This window comes from Malaclemys terrapin, chromosome 8 (genome assembly GCF_027887155.1).
Source record: "Malaclemys terrapin pileata isolate rMalTer1 chromosome 8, rMalTer1.hap1, whole genome shotgun sequence".
Taxonomy (NCBI): domain Eukaryota; kingdom Metazoa; phylum Chordata; order Testudines; family Emydidae; genus Malaclemys; species Malaclemys terrapin.
This window is the reverse complement of record NC_071512.1, coordinates 71,187,216-71,203,467: the sequence shown is the minus strand read 5'-3', so window position 1 is coordinate 71,203,467 and position 16,252 is coordinate 71,187,216. Positions and strand designations below refer to the sequence as shown.

Sequence of the window (16,252 nt, the reverse complement as noted above, 5' to 3'; positions counted from 1 at the left end):
GACCACGCAAACACGGACTTCTTGTCCCGCCTGGGAGAGCTGGACGGGTCTGGCCCCGAGGGACGGGAGCCAGCCTTGAGAGGGGGTGGGTGTAGCGAGGCGGTGGGCTACCCCACAGCCCCGCTGAGGGCCGAACCTCCCCTACTACCAACGTGGGCGGAGCCACCGAGTCCGGCGCCCGCCCCTCCGAGGTCACGGCCCCAACCCAGAAGTATAAAAGCCCGCCTGCAGAGCTCAGTGGAGCCCAGGCCGGCGGAGAGAGCAGACGTCCCTGGCCGAGCTTCTGCTTGGGAAACAGCCACAGGCCGCGAGCAGCCTGCTGACTCACCGGGCCGGTCGAGCCTACCTCTCACCAGGTACCCCGAGGAGGACTGGCCGAGCCTGCCCTGTGCCAGCTACCCCGAGGAGGAGCCGAGCCTGTCCTTCGCTACCTACCCAGAGGAGCCAATGCTGGTGGAGAGCACCGAAGACACTAAGACGGCCCAGGTACCATATGAGGGGGAGTGTGGAAGTAGCCCGGGAGCAGCCGACCCCAGTCTGGCTGCTGCACTGCCAGAGCCGATGTCAGTGTGTTGCGGCCAGGATCCCCACTGACAGCAGCGAACGTCCGTCGCTGCTAGGGCCCTGGGCTGGGACGCAGTGGAGTGGGAGGGCCTGCGTCCCCCCTGCCACCCACTCCTTGGGTGGCAGACTCCCCCTTTTTCCCCTGGCCTAGAGAGGCTGGGTGCCTGCCTGACTATTTGATTATTGCCCCGCCCTGACCTAGGGCCTGGGCTGCTACAAACTCTGACCCAGCCCCTGCTTAAAGGCCTGGGTATTTGCCTGACTGTGTGATTACATCCCCGCCCTGATTGAGGGTTCGGGGCTCTTTTCTGACTGTAGCGAGGTGGTGGGCTACCCCACAGCCCCGCTGAGGGCCGAACCGCGGCCCAAAATTACTACAACATATTTTGGAGAAAATAACAACTTTATACAGTATTATTTCCATATAAAAGGAAAAGTTACAGAAAGCAATCCCCCAAAATCCTTCCAGCTCTGCTCATAACTAAAAAAACCTTTGCTTTTCTACAATATTTACCAAAGCATTTAATATATTCATACAATATTTGCCAAATTGTTTATCATATTATCTGAGCTGATATATTTAGTTAATTTGCAGTAACTGAATATGCACCTCAAATCTACATACAGTACTTGTTAAGTTTTATTCAGTGAAACTGTGACTGTCTCGTATTGCACTTGCTTCATAGGCTGTCAGGTCAGTTGTCAGAATAATTCTATAAATATTGTTAGAAGTGTATTGATAGATACAACAGTCTAGCAAACAGACATGTGACCTCTCATCCAGCTCTGTCATTGACTCTGTAACATGATGTAGGATAAGACTCTTAATTTCCCTGTACCTCACTTTCCCTGTGTGTAGAATAGGTCTATTAATACTTTCTGATCTTTGTTAAGTACTTTGAGACCTACACATGAAAAGTACTATGTATGTGCTAAATATTTATCATAATTATTCTTAAGGTAGACCTTAAAAGGTGCAACTTACTCCTGTGAGTGGCTGTGCATAGTAAGTGTATGACTAATGCCTGAAGCTCCAGTACTAAGTGTTCCTGGAAAGAGTAAACAGTTGTTCTTATACCCTGCTGCGCCTCCCCTTTTCCCCAGCCAGATCAATACTGAGTGAGTGAAGGGAAGGGGCAAGCTAGAGGGAGCAAGCAACCAAAGGAGTCAGTTTTGGTGGGGAGGAACCCAGATAGTTTGAGTTCTCTGAAGACCCTGGCCCTTATCCTGCTGGACTCCAGCCAGCACTCTGTTCCTTGGGTGAAAAAAAGGCAAAGACTAGGAAGAATCCCCAGTTCAGATAGCCTGCTGTGGACTACCCAGCTGCTTGTGTTCTTAAGATGCCCATGTAGATCAGCATCCACACTGTGGCAGCTGTTATGAGTACACCGGGGAATACCTCAGAAGCCACTGTCTATTTAGATAGATAGTTAAGTTTAAGCAAAGCCATTGGGATAAGACAGTCGGTCGGCTGGATTTTGCTTTGCACTGGATTTACACACCACAGAATTTTGGCACGGGACCATTGTGTAAGACTATACATTTATACAGAACAAAAAGCTCTTTGTTGTTATCATTTGGTTTAGATTGTTTAAACATACTCCTGATCCACTGATTGCACTTTCCAGCACTGCCCATCTGCCAGCACTGCCCATCATCCCACATAAAAGGGGAGCTCAAAAACCGTTAGAGAGCATTCCGTTTCTACTCAGGCAGCTATGGCCACCATTCTGAGGTCTCAGGACCCAGTGGTCCAGCCAGCCAGGAATGTGGGAGGTGTCAATACATTGATTGATTTTCTGTTTGTTTTACTGAGAATTACCTTTTCCTTTTCTTTCCCTCTTTCCCCTCCCTTTGCCCCAATAAACATATTCCTTTTGTGCTAGGAGGTAATGCTGTTTGTATTCTGATTGGCTTCTTGGCTTCTTAGAACACTTGTATATTGTACTGAAATTGTCCTTGGAGGCAAGATGACACCCTTTGTATATATATTATCATGAATGCTGGAAGCACTGTTCTGACACCACTGTTCTAGTTATTACTGAACAGACGGCACCACAGATTGGTCAACAATATCATCCCAACCTCCAAGCTCAGACTCCAAATGCACATTCAGCTGGTACTCCATCTGGCATCTACAATCTAAATGCCTTAATATTTTAGTAATCAGTCTTGGGTAATATTTTATAGTTATTTATCTGACAAATATACATTCGTTTTCTGTTTAAGAATTATCTACAAAGAGACTTTGATTTTCACAGATGTATTCATTAATTGTAAATGTTTGTCTTTATGACAACATATTTCAGCCATGTGAACAATCTATAAGTATTCAATTTTCCTACACTTTCAAACCCAGGTCCCTAAAGTTTTTCTCCTAATGGCCTCATTTTCAGAAGTGCTGATTACCCAAAATTCTAGCTGAAGTTAACGTGAGCTGTAGGTCATTGACACTTTTGGAAATCAGACTCTATATCTGTACTTAGGCACCTAAATGATCCCTGTGTTGCGCTATCCCTGAATAAAATTTGCAGGACAAAAGATGAGTCTCATAGCAAAAAAATATGAGAGGGGGCACAAGAGAAAAGAGTTGCAGAAGTGGAAGGAAATGTACAAACCTCTTCCTTCAACAGGGAAGGCAGAAACTGGACTGCATAGTGTTGTTGGTTGTATTTAAAAGGAGTTTAGATGAGCTAAAAAATCTAATGGAAGCCCAGAGGAAAGGTTGCAGACAGAGTTTACTGAGACAGACAATCTGATTACTATATGGTATTCAGGTTCTCATTCTATTTAACAGTTTGAGTGGCACTAAAGTCACAATTATGCAAAATTTCCTCACGTCCGCTCATTGCTTTAATTCAGGCAATCCTATCCATGAAAGGATGTACAGATGCTGTGCAAGGAATTTTCCAAATCCAGAGGTTTGGTGTCTTTGCTGAACCAGGTCTCCTTTCCCTCTTCCTACAGGATCTGATATTAGAGATGCGTAGGAAGATGGTATAAAGACTGCTTTACTCTGGGTCAATGATGATAAACTTATATATAAGTTTTCAAACATTGTTTAGCAGGTAAATATCATTACCTCCATTATAGAGGTGAGAAAATTGAGGTCTAGGGAGGCTAAATAACATAGCCTAGGTCATATAGTAAGACTCCAGTTCAGCAATGTACTTAAGCATGTACCCTACTTTAAGCACATGAATAGTTCCCTTGAACTGAATGGGATTACTGACGTGCTTAAAGTTAGGCATCAGTTTAAGTAATTTGCTGAATTAGGGCCTAAATCAGTGTCAGAACCAGTGCCTAAATCTCTATGTCAAGGTAAGTGATTCATTCATCTCCACCGACCCTCAACTGTATAGTGGGAATAGTGATGCTTACATGGCTGTGGACATCTTAATTCCTTTGTATTTGGGGATTTGGTTTATAATTAAAAGCACTGAATCTGATCCAAAGCCCACAGAAGTGTTTCAGTTAACTTCAGTGGTCTTTGATTCAAGCCCATAGTCACAGATTTTCAGATGGGAAACCTAAGATACAATTTGGTGAAATAACTAACTTGCCTGGATAGCATTATGATTTAGGGGATAAGACATAGTACTAATTGTCAACAGACCAGGATTCCAATCCTGATTCTGATAATGAATTGTTCTGTAACCTGTGTAACGTCACTTAACCTCTCTAATCTCCATTTCCTTGTGTGTGAAATAGGGATATTGATATTCACTTACTAACATTGTTTATAATGTGATCAATAAGTGCACTTTATTATTAAAGTCAGTCACTGGTAAAGATGATAACGTAATAGAGAAGCTTCTTGTTGCCAGCCATTTGCTTAGTCCATGTGGCATTTGGGGGTCTCCTCCCCATCCTAATTAAAGATAACCCAACACTTAGCAATTATTTCTTAGCGTGACTAACTAGATGGTACCAGAAGCATAACAAAACTAGTGCCAGTCACCATATGAAGAGGACCTTAGAGAGAAACACCAGTATCTTTGAAAAGGCACCTTGGAATTGTTATACCTTTACCGGTATATGAAAACCAAACTGTTCATCTAGCAGTAGAATCTTCACTAAATCACTAGAAACCCTAAAGCTCTGGATACATGCCAATCTCCTCTAATTAGCTGTTTGACAGTAAAACCGTAGACTCCAAATAACAGCAGTCTAGACAGCCTGGATATTATTACTATAGAGTTTAGAAAAACCTGCTGCAGAATTCATTTAATCTTCCTGCAAAAGCCTGAGGGACTGAAGAGTTCTGCTGGCCTTTAATATAATATTCCATATGCCAGGTCCATTGCATAATATTAACAGCAAGACATTTTACTAAAAGCCTGCCAACTTTAAGCACTGTGAAAGCAATAAATTATGAAAGCAATAAATTGTGAAAGCAAAATTCTATACAGGCCCAAGTTTCCATAGAAATCAATGTCCTCTTGATGCTGAAACCCCATATTCACACTAGCATATTTTGAGCTTTAAGAAAAGATTTGTTATTTCAGAATAATTTTTTTTTATCTTTGCAACATGGAACAAAGCTGTCCTTAGATCCTACACACAATCGGCTACTCACACACACCCCAAGGAAACGTAGCCACCTCTAGATAGAATGCAGCAATTTCTTAGAGATGGACGCCAATACTACTCAAGACAGGAAGTCAAGGATATCATATGTAATTGAAACTGCTGGGGGGAATTACTGTAGCCCAAACTAGATTTTGTTCTTTTTTCAGTGAGTTTTCAGGAATCCAATTTTATTTCTCATCCAAACATCTGCACCTCACACATTTCCCCATAAACAACATGATGCACTAAGTCAGTAATGACTGCCAAAAGAATAGTGCTATGTGCCCCTGTACTAACCACATCTTGTAGCACCATTCATTTCTTTGGAGGTCTCCCTCCTGATCAGATCCAACCCTGAAACACATTCTATTATAAGAAGCAACACTGCATAATATACTTGTAATTTAGTGGCAGTTCCTCTTTCCAGGCCCCAGCCTGAGAAACTAATGAGCAGTAATGATCTCAAAGGGCTGATGAAAAGAAGGCTCCTTCGTTCATCCAGGATATAGAGCAGGAGTGGATATGCCCAGTGGATGCTAAACAACACTCAGAGCAGGAGTAGTCTCCCATACACCTACTGCTCAACAGACAAATGGATTAGGGTTGTCAACTTTCTAATTGCACAAAACTGAACACCCTGCCCAGCCCCGTACCTCTCCCCTTCCCTGAGGCCCCTCCCCTCCCCAACATTCTACAGGAAGGCAGCCTCTGCACCCCAGGTCTTTGGCAGACTTTTTCTCTGAACTCTCTGATGTTCAGGGGACAGTGCAGGATACCTCATGGGATGTCTGGCCCCACTGTGTGAGTCAATATGGGGGTGGGAGGGCAAGGACATGATCATACTTCCTCCTCACTCCCTTTGGGGCAGTGTGTCTCACTGGCGGTCTATGGAGGCAGTACACCCTGTTCTTTCTTAAACATGGGAACGTGAGCATAGGGCAGGCAGGAAAAGATCTTGTGCTTCTCTGTTCCTACCCTATGTGCAAATGGGTCCAAAGATCATCTAGTCTTCAGAAAGATAACTGTATGCAAATTAATAATATGCAGTTAATATCCTTACTTCGCATTTAATAAGATAGTGTGCCTTTGACTTTGAAGATACCGTACTACCATGTTCCCTGCCTCACAAAACTGAAATATTTACAGCCAAGCTATATTAACCATGAGGGGAGGGTCTTTCTCTACAAAATCCACAGGGTACTTTTGCAGTGATCCTCTCTACTAAATGGTAGAGCTGAGATGTGGGCAGTGCTTCCTTCCAATTATATGACAAACACCTGAAAACATTTTCTATTGCTATTTATCTTTGGAACTTTATTCACTGCACTTCTTAGAAAATCTGAAATTACCTATTACGCACAAAATCAAATGAGAGGATAATAAATCAGATCTGTAAAACTTACTGAGTTGATGTAACATGCAACACTATTGATGTCAAACTGTTAACAATACACTGAATTATAAACACTACAATACACTGAATGATACACTGTATGCACAGTTCTTGGCTTCCTGAGTAAATGCAAACTAATTCCAGATTCCTCAAAAATAAACTTGAACTCTAAGCAATTACCAGAAGTCTGGCTTTCTTTTTTTCTAAACAGAGGGGTGAAGGTATAGTCAAAGCAAAATATTTTTTCTTTGTCCACGGTTGTCTGAATTTGGAAATGTAACAAAACAAACAAAAAAACCCTAATGTCCCTCCAGTAAAAAAAGGAAGAACAACAACAAAAAGCCACATTGTAAGCTTTTGAAAAGAATGCTTCTTTTTATTAGATGCCTTTGAAATGGAAGAATTTATTTATTTATTTATTTTTATTTTACTTTTTCTTTCATAAACTGAAAGCTGGCAGCAGTTCCGGGTGTCTGTAGCATGAAGGTTGTTTCTAGACACTTGTGCCCAGAATCTATTACACATATTTTGCTTTATGTCCCATTTGTTTTCAAACATGAGTTATTCAGCTGTAAATGTAAACATCTGAAAGCTGATCCTTTTGACAGAATGCTATTTGATAAGGGTGACTTTGTAGAAAGTGTAACTGAGAAAACATACACAGACTAAATGTTGTTCTAGGAAACCCATCTGTAGGAATCAGAATGGGGGTTCAGTCAGAATTGGTATCTTCACATTCTCCTAGTTAAAATAAACTTAAGCTTCTAAGGGCTACACTGATTTTTGGCACAGTCCTGAGCAAGTGATGGTACATAAGCTGTAGTAACCCAGGAGTCAAGGAGGCTGTGACTCAGAAACACACTCTGTTTTCTTCTGATAGTAGTAATTTACTGTTGGTTTGTACCAGCATTATATTAATAACTCATCTCCACTGCACTGGCTCAGCTATTCTGGCCAGCCAGTGGGGGGACAGAGCCAAGGCCTTCTGCATTTCATACATACCTGCTCTGAATAGATAAGCAGGCAGGTAGCCTCATTTGCTCCTATGCAGCTGGACCCAACATCTGGGGACCCTGCACAGGGTATATGAGGGATTCTGATTCCCCTGCATGGACTCAGTATAAATCACAATCTAGCCCAAATGTCCTCCCATTGGGATAAATTCACAGACACTTCGTTTTTCTTCAGATGCCTTCAGGATTAGGCCCACTTTTGTTTTAATTGAAATCAGGTTAAAATCCAGTATAAAACTCACTACCCTTTATTATCAAGGATTACATCCATAGGGCCCACCCCTGCAGAACCTCTGCAAGCAAAATTCCCATTGGCTTTAAACCAGAGTTTGATATGCTGCAGTATTAGGCCCATAGTTCTTTCCTATAACAAAAGGATTCAATACATGTGCTATCAATGTGAAATCTATGCATTTTTTTGTGGGGGGGGGAAATCGCTATAGGGAAATCTCTGCATAAAGACTGTGTTAGTTAATGACTTATTATAAAATACCTCTCATTCACACCAACTACACTAAATGAAGAGTGACAAATCCTTAAAGCTGGCAAAATATTAAAAGATCCCTGCTATTTACGAAATATTTAAACTACAGACATACTTCAGACATATTTCAGTATTTTTATATCAAAGCCATAAACTGGTTAATTGTTTCATTTCTTCTACAATACTCTGATTCTGCATGTAGGAATTGCCTTTTTTGTAGTAACTATTTCTGGAGTTTTGGTTTACAGAGCAATGCTTATCATGTTGTGTATTTGAAAACCCACAAAAGATTAGTTTTAAATGGCACATCAGAAACTTTTTTGTGCTACACTGTGCAATCCTTCTATGAATGAGCACTTACAAAATAGGCCTATTGAAGTCTATGGGTCTACCCAGTTGAGTAAGAGGGTCACAGTAGGCACCTTAGAAAAATGTTCTATTTAGAAAGTATTCTTCTTTGCTTCTTTTATTTAATAAGATATTTTCATGACAACAAGGTCTTTGTTTCTTAAGCATCTGTCTACTCCTGCTGCTTTAATCCCCACTTCAAGTCATTATCCTCTGTTTGTGACATCACAGTAATCTCAATAGTAATCAACAGCGAGGTCATAAAATATTGGTTTAGGACTTCAAGTGAAGAACAAGCAGCAGGGGCAGATGAACTTCTAAATTGCAAAGACCCTCAGAATGAAACGAAAGTGGAGGCAAAGGCTTAAGACAATATGTTTCAAATTTCCTACGATGTATTGAACATTTTTTTAAAACCAGTGTTATTTTCTCAGTACAGCCCTGAAATTTCTGTTTACCTCTCTCTCTTAAAGTAAAAACAAAGACACAGTTTTCAATGAATTCATAAAAACTCCATCTATACAATATTTGCACTGGTCTGTTAAGTCATCCAAGAATACTATGTTTAGTATATTCATAGATTTTAAGGCCAGATGAAACCATTATGATCATCTGGAGTCACACCCTGCATAGCATAAACCATAACATTTTCATCAAGTGGTCATGTATGCTAGGAATACAATTAAATTACAAAAGGATAGTGCCCAATCTTGGAACCCTCACTCGCAAAAGCAATCTTTACTCTAGAGAGCCGATGACCAGAATGGCATAGAATGAAAAAGTAAAATACATGTATACATAAGGATTAGTCACATAACTAAGAGTTGCAGTATTGTGCCTATAATTTGGAAAGAGATACTTTCAGGTGTATGTGTCTAACCAGAACAGAATCAAAAACCTGTCATCTCTAGCAAAAGAAAATTGCAAACTACACATTTCAAATGGATTGTGAGTTTAAAATTTCCAAACATACCATAACAAACAGCATGTTGTGATGGAAACAGACAGGGAGCCAAGATCAGAAGGGAAGAGCAAGAACAGCACAGAAGACAAAGGAGAGCAGTGGGAGCAGAAAGGGGGGTAAGACCTATGGTAAATGGCCAAGAAATCAAACAGCAGGAGAGCTGATTCCCAAATGCTATCAAATGACTGCTTTACATTTCTTTGAGCCATATGTTATAAAATAACATAGCTAGAAAAAAAAATCAACCACTTTATTATCCTGAGTATTTATTTACAGTGATACAAGTGTGTTTTCTAAAATATTTCACAAAATAGCTATAGTCATTTCTTGGAGTTCTAAATGAATTCACCACATAGCAACCTGACTGAAAGAGGAATCCCCAGAGACACACCAAAGCCAAACTGAAGTGCCACCATTATGTCATGTTACAATATCTAGTTCTGGCAACGGTTTGTAAGTGTGTATACAAGCCTAAGCCATAGGGGTTTAGAAATGCCCTTTCAGAGGACATCAGTATACAGGATGTGCTCTAATGAGTCAAATCATTGATCCATCAAATCCTAAATCCTGCTGCTTGATGCCTAACAGGAAGTAAATTACTCTAATAGTGCAATTGGGCACTTGAGCAATGTTGTTTGTATAGGGTTAGGGGTAAAAGGGGACAACCCTTCTTGACCTCTGCAGTATTCAGATCACTGAAGGCTGAATTTGATTATCTTTATCTAAAGGCCTGTTACGGCAAGATGCTGGGTGCCTGTGATGGGGTACCTACCCCACACAAGGCCTGAGCAGAGAGAAAGGGGCAATTAACCCTCTGACAAGCTGCACCTGGAGATTAGTCAGGGCTGATGAGCTTCTAATTGATGATGAAGCCCAGCTGGCCAAGGAGCAGACTAAGCTGGTATAAAACTAGGAAGTAGATTGTAAGAAAGGGGTTGTGGTGTGGAGGGCTGTAGTCATGCTATGGATTTAGAGCGGGAAAAGAGGAAACTGGAGAAAAAATAGATGCCCTTGTTGGAGAAGTCTGACAGAGACAAAGTAGGAAGCAGCTGGGAAACAGCACAAGGTTTGGAACAGTGCAGATCTTGTCTGCTGGTTTTAGGGTTCTTGGACTGGAACCCAGAGTAGTGAGTGGGCTATGTTCCCCTACCAGCCACTGGGGAAGTGCAAAGACTGGGCAGTGGAGCAGAAGACTGCCTGAGATAGCTGTCCAATGGGATTTTGATACCCTGGAAGGGGAGGATTATAGTAACCTGTCAGAAGGGCCTTGCCACAAAAAGAGAGTACTTTAAATGATGAGAAAGGAGTAACCTTCTCTACAGGGAGAGAGAGCATGTGCAAGACTAGGGGAGAGAAACCAAAGGACGGCGTGTCAGAGCAGGGGTGAGCTAATCTCCAGAAGAACCACAAGGAGGCATGCTAGCAAGGAGCAGCAAACCCTCTGTCAATGCTTATAGGATCAAGTCTTTAGCTTGCATAAGTAAAAATGTCATAAAATTACCCCCCGCCCTTAAATGAAGCTACACTGTTGACTTCTATGACTTCTTGTGGTAGTGAACTCCAAAGGATGACTGTATACTGTGAAGTATTTCCTCTCATATGCAAAGGAAAGCCTATTAGATTGTGTGTGTATATATATACAAACTAATAAAGTCATCCTTGTTGTCATATTACAAAGCAGTTTAAAAAGGAGGAGCTACTTCCTTTGTACTACAGAATCCTGAACACCTACACTAAATACCATCTAACTCTTCACATTCTACAGCTAAATAAGCCTGTTTTTTTTTTTTCTTGTGTCAGTGCATAGGGCAACATCTGTTTGGTGTGGGGGTGAGCATGCAGGATCTAGCACGAGTCCCCCATCTTCGACTGGTTTTTTTAGAATAAAAATCCACTGTACAGCTGGCCCAGAGCAGAGCTAATGGCAGCAGAGTTCTCTCCTGTAGCAAGTATTAATGGGATAGTCTCAAGAGTCTTTTTCCAGTCTTAACAGAAATACTAGGAGAACAGTATTTCTTACATTTTCTGGCATGTCCAGGTTCATTCTCAGCCAGCATCTGAAGTGCAAAGCTCAGAAAATGAAATGAACTGTATCAAGGTATTTTAGCGCCTTGAAGAAGGTTCCATTCAAATTTATCTCTGGAAATAAGTAGATCTTTATTTTTTTCCAAAATGGCTTGCCCTTCAATGCTCAGGCATGACGCCATTCTTGCTCTCAGGACCCTGGAATGCCGTAGGAGATGAGTCTTCAAGTCGTAGAGCCCTCTGTAGACCAAATCCTTACAATGGCTTTTGCAGTTGCCTTTGAGCAAGCTGTTGCTTATAGAAATAGGGGAAGGAGGATGGATGATAAAAGAGGAAGCAAAAAGACACCCCCAAAAGAAGGGGTTTTAAGGGTGGAAACAAAGTGAGAACCTTTATCCTTAGCCAAATATTGTGAGGCACTATTTTACAAAAATGTACTGTAACTGATTCTCTTGGTTGAAGCCAAGGGAAATGGGCTACAATGTCATGTCAGGTACCCTTGGGAAACTGAATCACTAAAAGAACGTGCATTTCTGCAACTATGCTACGAACTGTAAAAATGTTGCTGTTCTCAGTGCTGAATATTTACATTCCAAAAAAGGGTTTTACAGACAGCTACACTATTTCTTTAATGAGTCATAACCAACTTCCTTCTTAGCTGATTAGGAAGTGGAACTGAAAGACTGCTTTGCAAATTCAGGGTAAGAAATGTTGAAAAGTCTAGATAACCATCGCTAGCCCCGTGTTTATCATATTTTTGAACATGCACACTCTATGGAATAAAAAATACAGAAAAAAATGGTTTAAGTGGTTGGCCCAAATTCTGATACATTACACCCACATATCTGCATTGAATTCAGGCAGTTGCATGAATGTATGTGAAAACAGAATGTTTGTTTTTATTTTTGGTCTCCATATCTAGTCCTTAATTCCATGTAAATTAACATTTACAACATTAACTTTATTGCGCTGTGCAATACCTTTGTCACTGCACAGCCCCGTGTTAGAGTTGCTAACCAAGAGGTGACAGCTTGAGAGATTCACACACAGATTGGATTCCGTTTCTCTTCCTTTTTTGAAAATATCTTACTTGAAGGGATGGAGGGAGTTCAGCATAGAGCAACAAAGGGGAGAGAATGGAATGGAGGTGTTTGCATATCAGGAGAAATTGACACAACAGGGATTATTTATTTTTGAGATAAAATAGCTAAGTGGTGATATGATTGAAAAGCCAACAACCTTTGTGATTGAGAGTGCCAAGGGAAATTTTCAGTGAGACTATGATTTTTTGAGTGTTTGCAAGGGAATGTCTTAACATTCCTTTGACACAAAAAACTTCTGGAAGTTTAAAATATAAAAATTTTAAAAATACATAGATAAGAGGTGGTAGCATTATAATCAAACAGCTCCAGAGATGTTAGGCCCCTGGCTTGCTTCAGTAAGCAAGCACAGATGACTTAACCAGACATTTCCGTGTTAGCAGCCACTCTATTTATTTTAAAAACAGATAAACATGATACTTGGCAACACTCTTCTGAAACATCAAAGACTCTCCTTAGTCAATAACAGGTAAGGCAAAGAGAGAAATACTGGGAGGTTTTGCAGACCACACACAAGCAGAGTGTCGATGGTACTGGGAATTAAAAGGCATTTTTTTCACAAAATATGTAAGAATGAGCTTATGACTAGTGTATTATTTAAACTAAAATCTAAACTCACTTGTAAAACATCAAGAAAATAAGCTACAATCAAGTCATCTGCTTTCTTTTACAATGTGTCCCATTTTCTCATGCTGAATTCCTTTTATTTGCGTATATACTACTAAACATGATCATGGCAACTTAATAACATGGAGACAAATTGTGGACCTCGGATTTTGACCCAAAAATGAGTAAAATAATAGTGCAAAGGAGTGCCCACAGCAGCACTCAAAAGAGCTTTCACAAGCCTGATATAGCCACCAATGCAGATTATTCTTGCCAGGCATATAAATAATCTGAGGAGAGGAGGTAACATGGTGACTACAGGTAGATCCATTTGCAGATGCTAGAAGACATGGCTCAACCTTCAGACCCATTAGCCCTGTCCCAGAATACTCCTCTTCAGAAGACAGTGCAGTGTGAACTCCCTGGGTTTTGAGGGAAGCAGAGTCATAGCACAATACCTTCATGCCACATTGCCTCTCCCAACTGTAGAGTCTCAGGCATACATGTTGCCTAAAAGCCTATGGGCCTAATCCTGGCTTTATCTGTCCTATGGTGAGCAACTCTGTATGTGAAAGGAGTTAACTATTTATCTGCTCCTGTATTCTATTCTCATTGTCCAGCATTAATCAGTTTCAATTGGCAGAGAACAGAATTTAAAAAACAAAACAAAAGAGGTTTATGACATCAACTTGCTAATCTCTTTTATGTAGTGATCCTGCCTAGAGAGACCTCATTATTAGGAGTCACACATTTCCTTAAACATATTCATTTCACCTTTTCCACTTCCTGACCTGTCAACAATAGAAACAGGTATACTCCCTTTTTGCTAAAGCATAATCTAGTTACTTGGAAAATGAATGACTAGAATGAACAATATAATCATCCGAGATATACAGAGTACCTTCAAGACATGTGCTCCTCACACTGCACCTCCTACACATTCTGCCCCACCCCTCCAAAGTGGCTGGAATTCACCTTGCTGCCTATGCTTAGCCCAGAACATCAATTTGGAGAGAGAATGAGAGAGTTGGAATGATTCAGTATCCTGCATTATACCAAATTTGCCTTATGAAGTTCCTAAAAGCTTCTATTTTAACTTTCATCAGGAACTCTGCTCACCACCAAATCATTTAACAGCAATTATTTAATGCTGGACTTTTACCTCAAAAACTTCTTCATCTAGAATCCTGGTTCCAAAGACGGTGATGCCGTTGGTGTCAACAATTGCTCTGTCATTCCTGTCAAGTGCTTTTGTGGTTTTCTTTTTACAGTCAACAATCATGGTAACACTTTTCTTCTCCACACTGATAGCTACTCGATGCCACCTAGCAAAAGAACACAGCTCTTCTGTAAACTGTTTTTAAAAATAGGCTTATAAATTCAGAGTTCCAAACTAAGAAAAAAATATTACAAGTTGTAAACCAATCAAAAATTACACCTACTACAGTTCATAAAAATCTACATCAGCATTCATTTTCTTTTCATATTTTATCTTCTCATTTTAAGATCTAACACTTCCTTTAGTGGTTTATTTTAGAAAGGGCTGTAAATAACTAGCATATAAAATAAAAATAGAACAGGACTAAAAACTAAGTAAAATATAAGAACATAAGAACATAAGAATGGACGTACTGGGTCAGACCAAAGGTCCATCCAGCCCAGTATCCCGTCTACTGACAGTGGCCAATGCCAGGTGGCCCAGAGGGAGTGAACCTAACAGATAATGCTCAAGTGATCTCTCTTCTGCCATCCATCACCTCTGACAAACAGAGGCTAGAGACCCCATTCCTTACCCATCCTAGCTAATAGCCATTAATGGACTTAACCTCCATTAATTTATCCAGTTCTCTCTTAAACCCTGTTATAGTCCTAGCCTTCACAATCTCCTCAGGCAAGGAGTTCCACAAGTTGACTGTGCGATGTGTGAAGAACTTCCTTTTATTTGTTTTAATCCAGCTGCCATTAATTTCATTTGGTGGCTCCTAGTTCTTAAATTATGGGAACAAGTAAATAACTTTTCTTTATTCACTTTCTCCACATCACTCATGATTTTATATACCTCTATCATACTCCCCATTAGTCTCCTCTTTTCCAAGCTGAAAAGTTCTAGCCTCTTTAATCTCTCATCATATGGGACCCGTTCCAAAACCCTAATCATTTTAGTTGCTCTTCTCTGAACCTTTTCTAATGCCAGTATATCTTTTTTGAGATGAAGAGACCACATATGTATCCAGTATTCAAGATGTGGGCGTATCATGGATTTATATAAGGGCAATAAGATATTCTCTCTTATATTCTCTATCCCCTTTTTAATGATTCCTAACATCCTGTTTGCTTTTTTGACTGCCGCTGCACACTGCGTGGATGTCTTCAGAGAACTATCCATGATGACTCCAAGTTCTTTTTCCTGATTAGTTGTAGCTAAATTAGCCCCCATCATATTGTATGTATAGTTGGGGTTATTTTTCCCAATGTGCATTACTTTACATTTATCCACATTAAATTTCATTTGCCATTTTGTTGGCCAATCACTTAGGTTTGTGAGATCTTTTTTGAAGTTCTTCACAGTCTGCTTTGGTCTTAACTATCGTGAGCAGTGTAGTATCATCTGCAAACTTTGCCACCTCACTTTTTACCCCTTTCTCCAGGTCATTTATGAATAAGTTGAATAGGATTGGTCCTAGAACTGACCCTTGGGGAACACCACTAGTTAACGCTCTCCAATCTGAAAATTTACCATTTATTCCTACCCTTTGTTCCCTGTCTTTTAACCGGTTCTCAATCCATGAAAGGATCTTCCCTCTTATCCCATGACAACTTAATTTACATAAGAGCCTTTGGTGAGGGACCTTGTCAAAGGCTTTCTGGAAATCTAAGTACACTATGTCCACTGGACCCCCCTTGTTCACATGTTTGTTGACCCCTTCAAAGAACTCTAATAGATTAGTAAGACATGATTTCCCTTTACAGAAACCATGTTTACTTTTGCCCAACAATTTATGTTCTTCTATGTGTCTGACAATTTTATTCTTTACGATTGTTTCAACTAATTTGCCCAATACTGACGTTAGACTTACCAGTCTGTAATTACTGGGATCACCTCTAGAGCCCTTTTTAGATATTGGTGTTACACTAGCTATCTTCCAGTCATTGGGTACAGAAGCCGATTTAAAGGACAGGTTA

The 16,252-nt window shown here is 40.5% G+C and overlaps 1 protein-coding gene across 4 annotated transcripts in view; it reads right to left on the bottom strand.

Annotated features, from left to right (window-relative positions):
• The window catches only part of COL11A1 (collagen type XI alpha 1 chain), a 236,045-nt gene that overhangs the window by 184,596 nt on the left and 35,197 nt on the right, over positions 1-16,252 (bottom strand). For all 4 annotated transcript variants that reach the window (XM_054037965.1, XM_054037966.1, XM_054037968.1 and 1 more), the window contains exon 4: positions 14,232-14,394. In XM_054037965.1, coding sequence (XP_053893940.1) covers positions 14,232-14,394 — 163 coding nt within the window. The remainder of the gene's footprint in view (positions 1-14,231; positions 14,395-16,252) is intronic.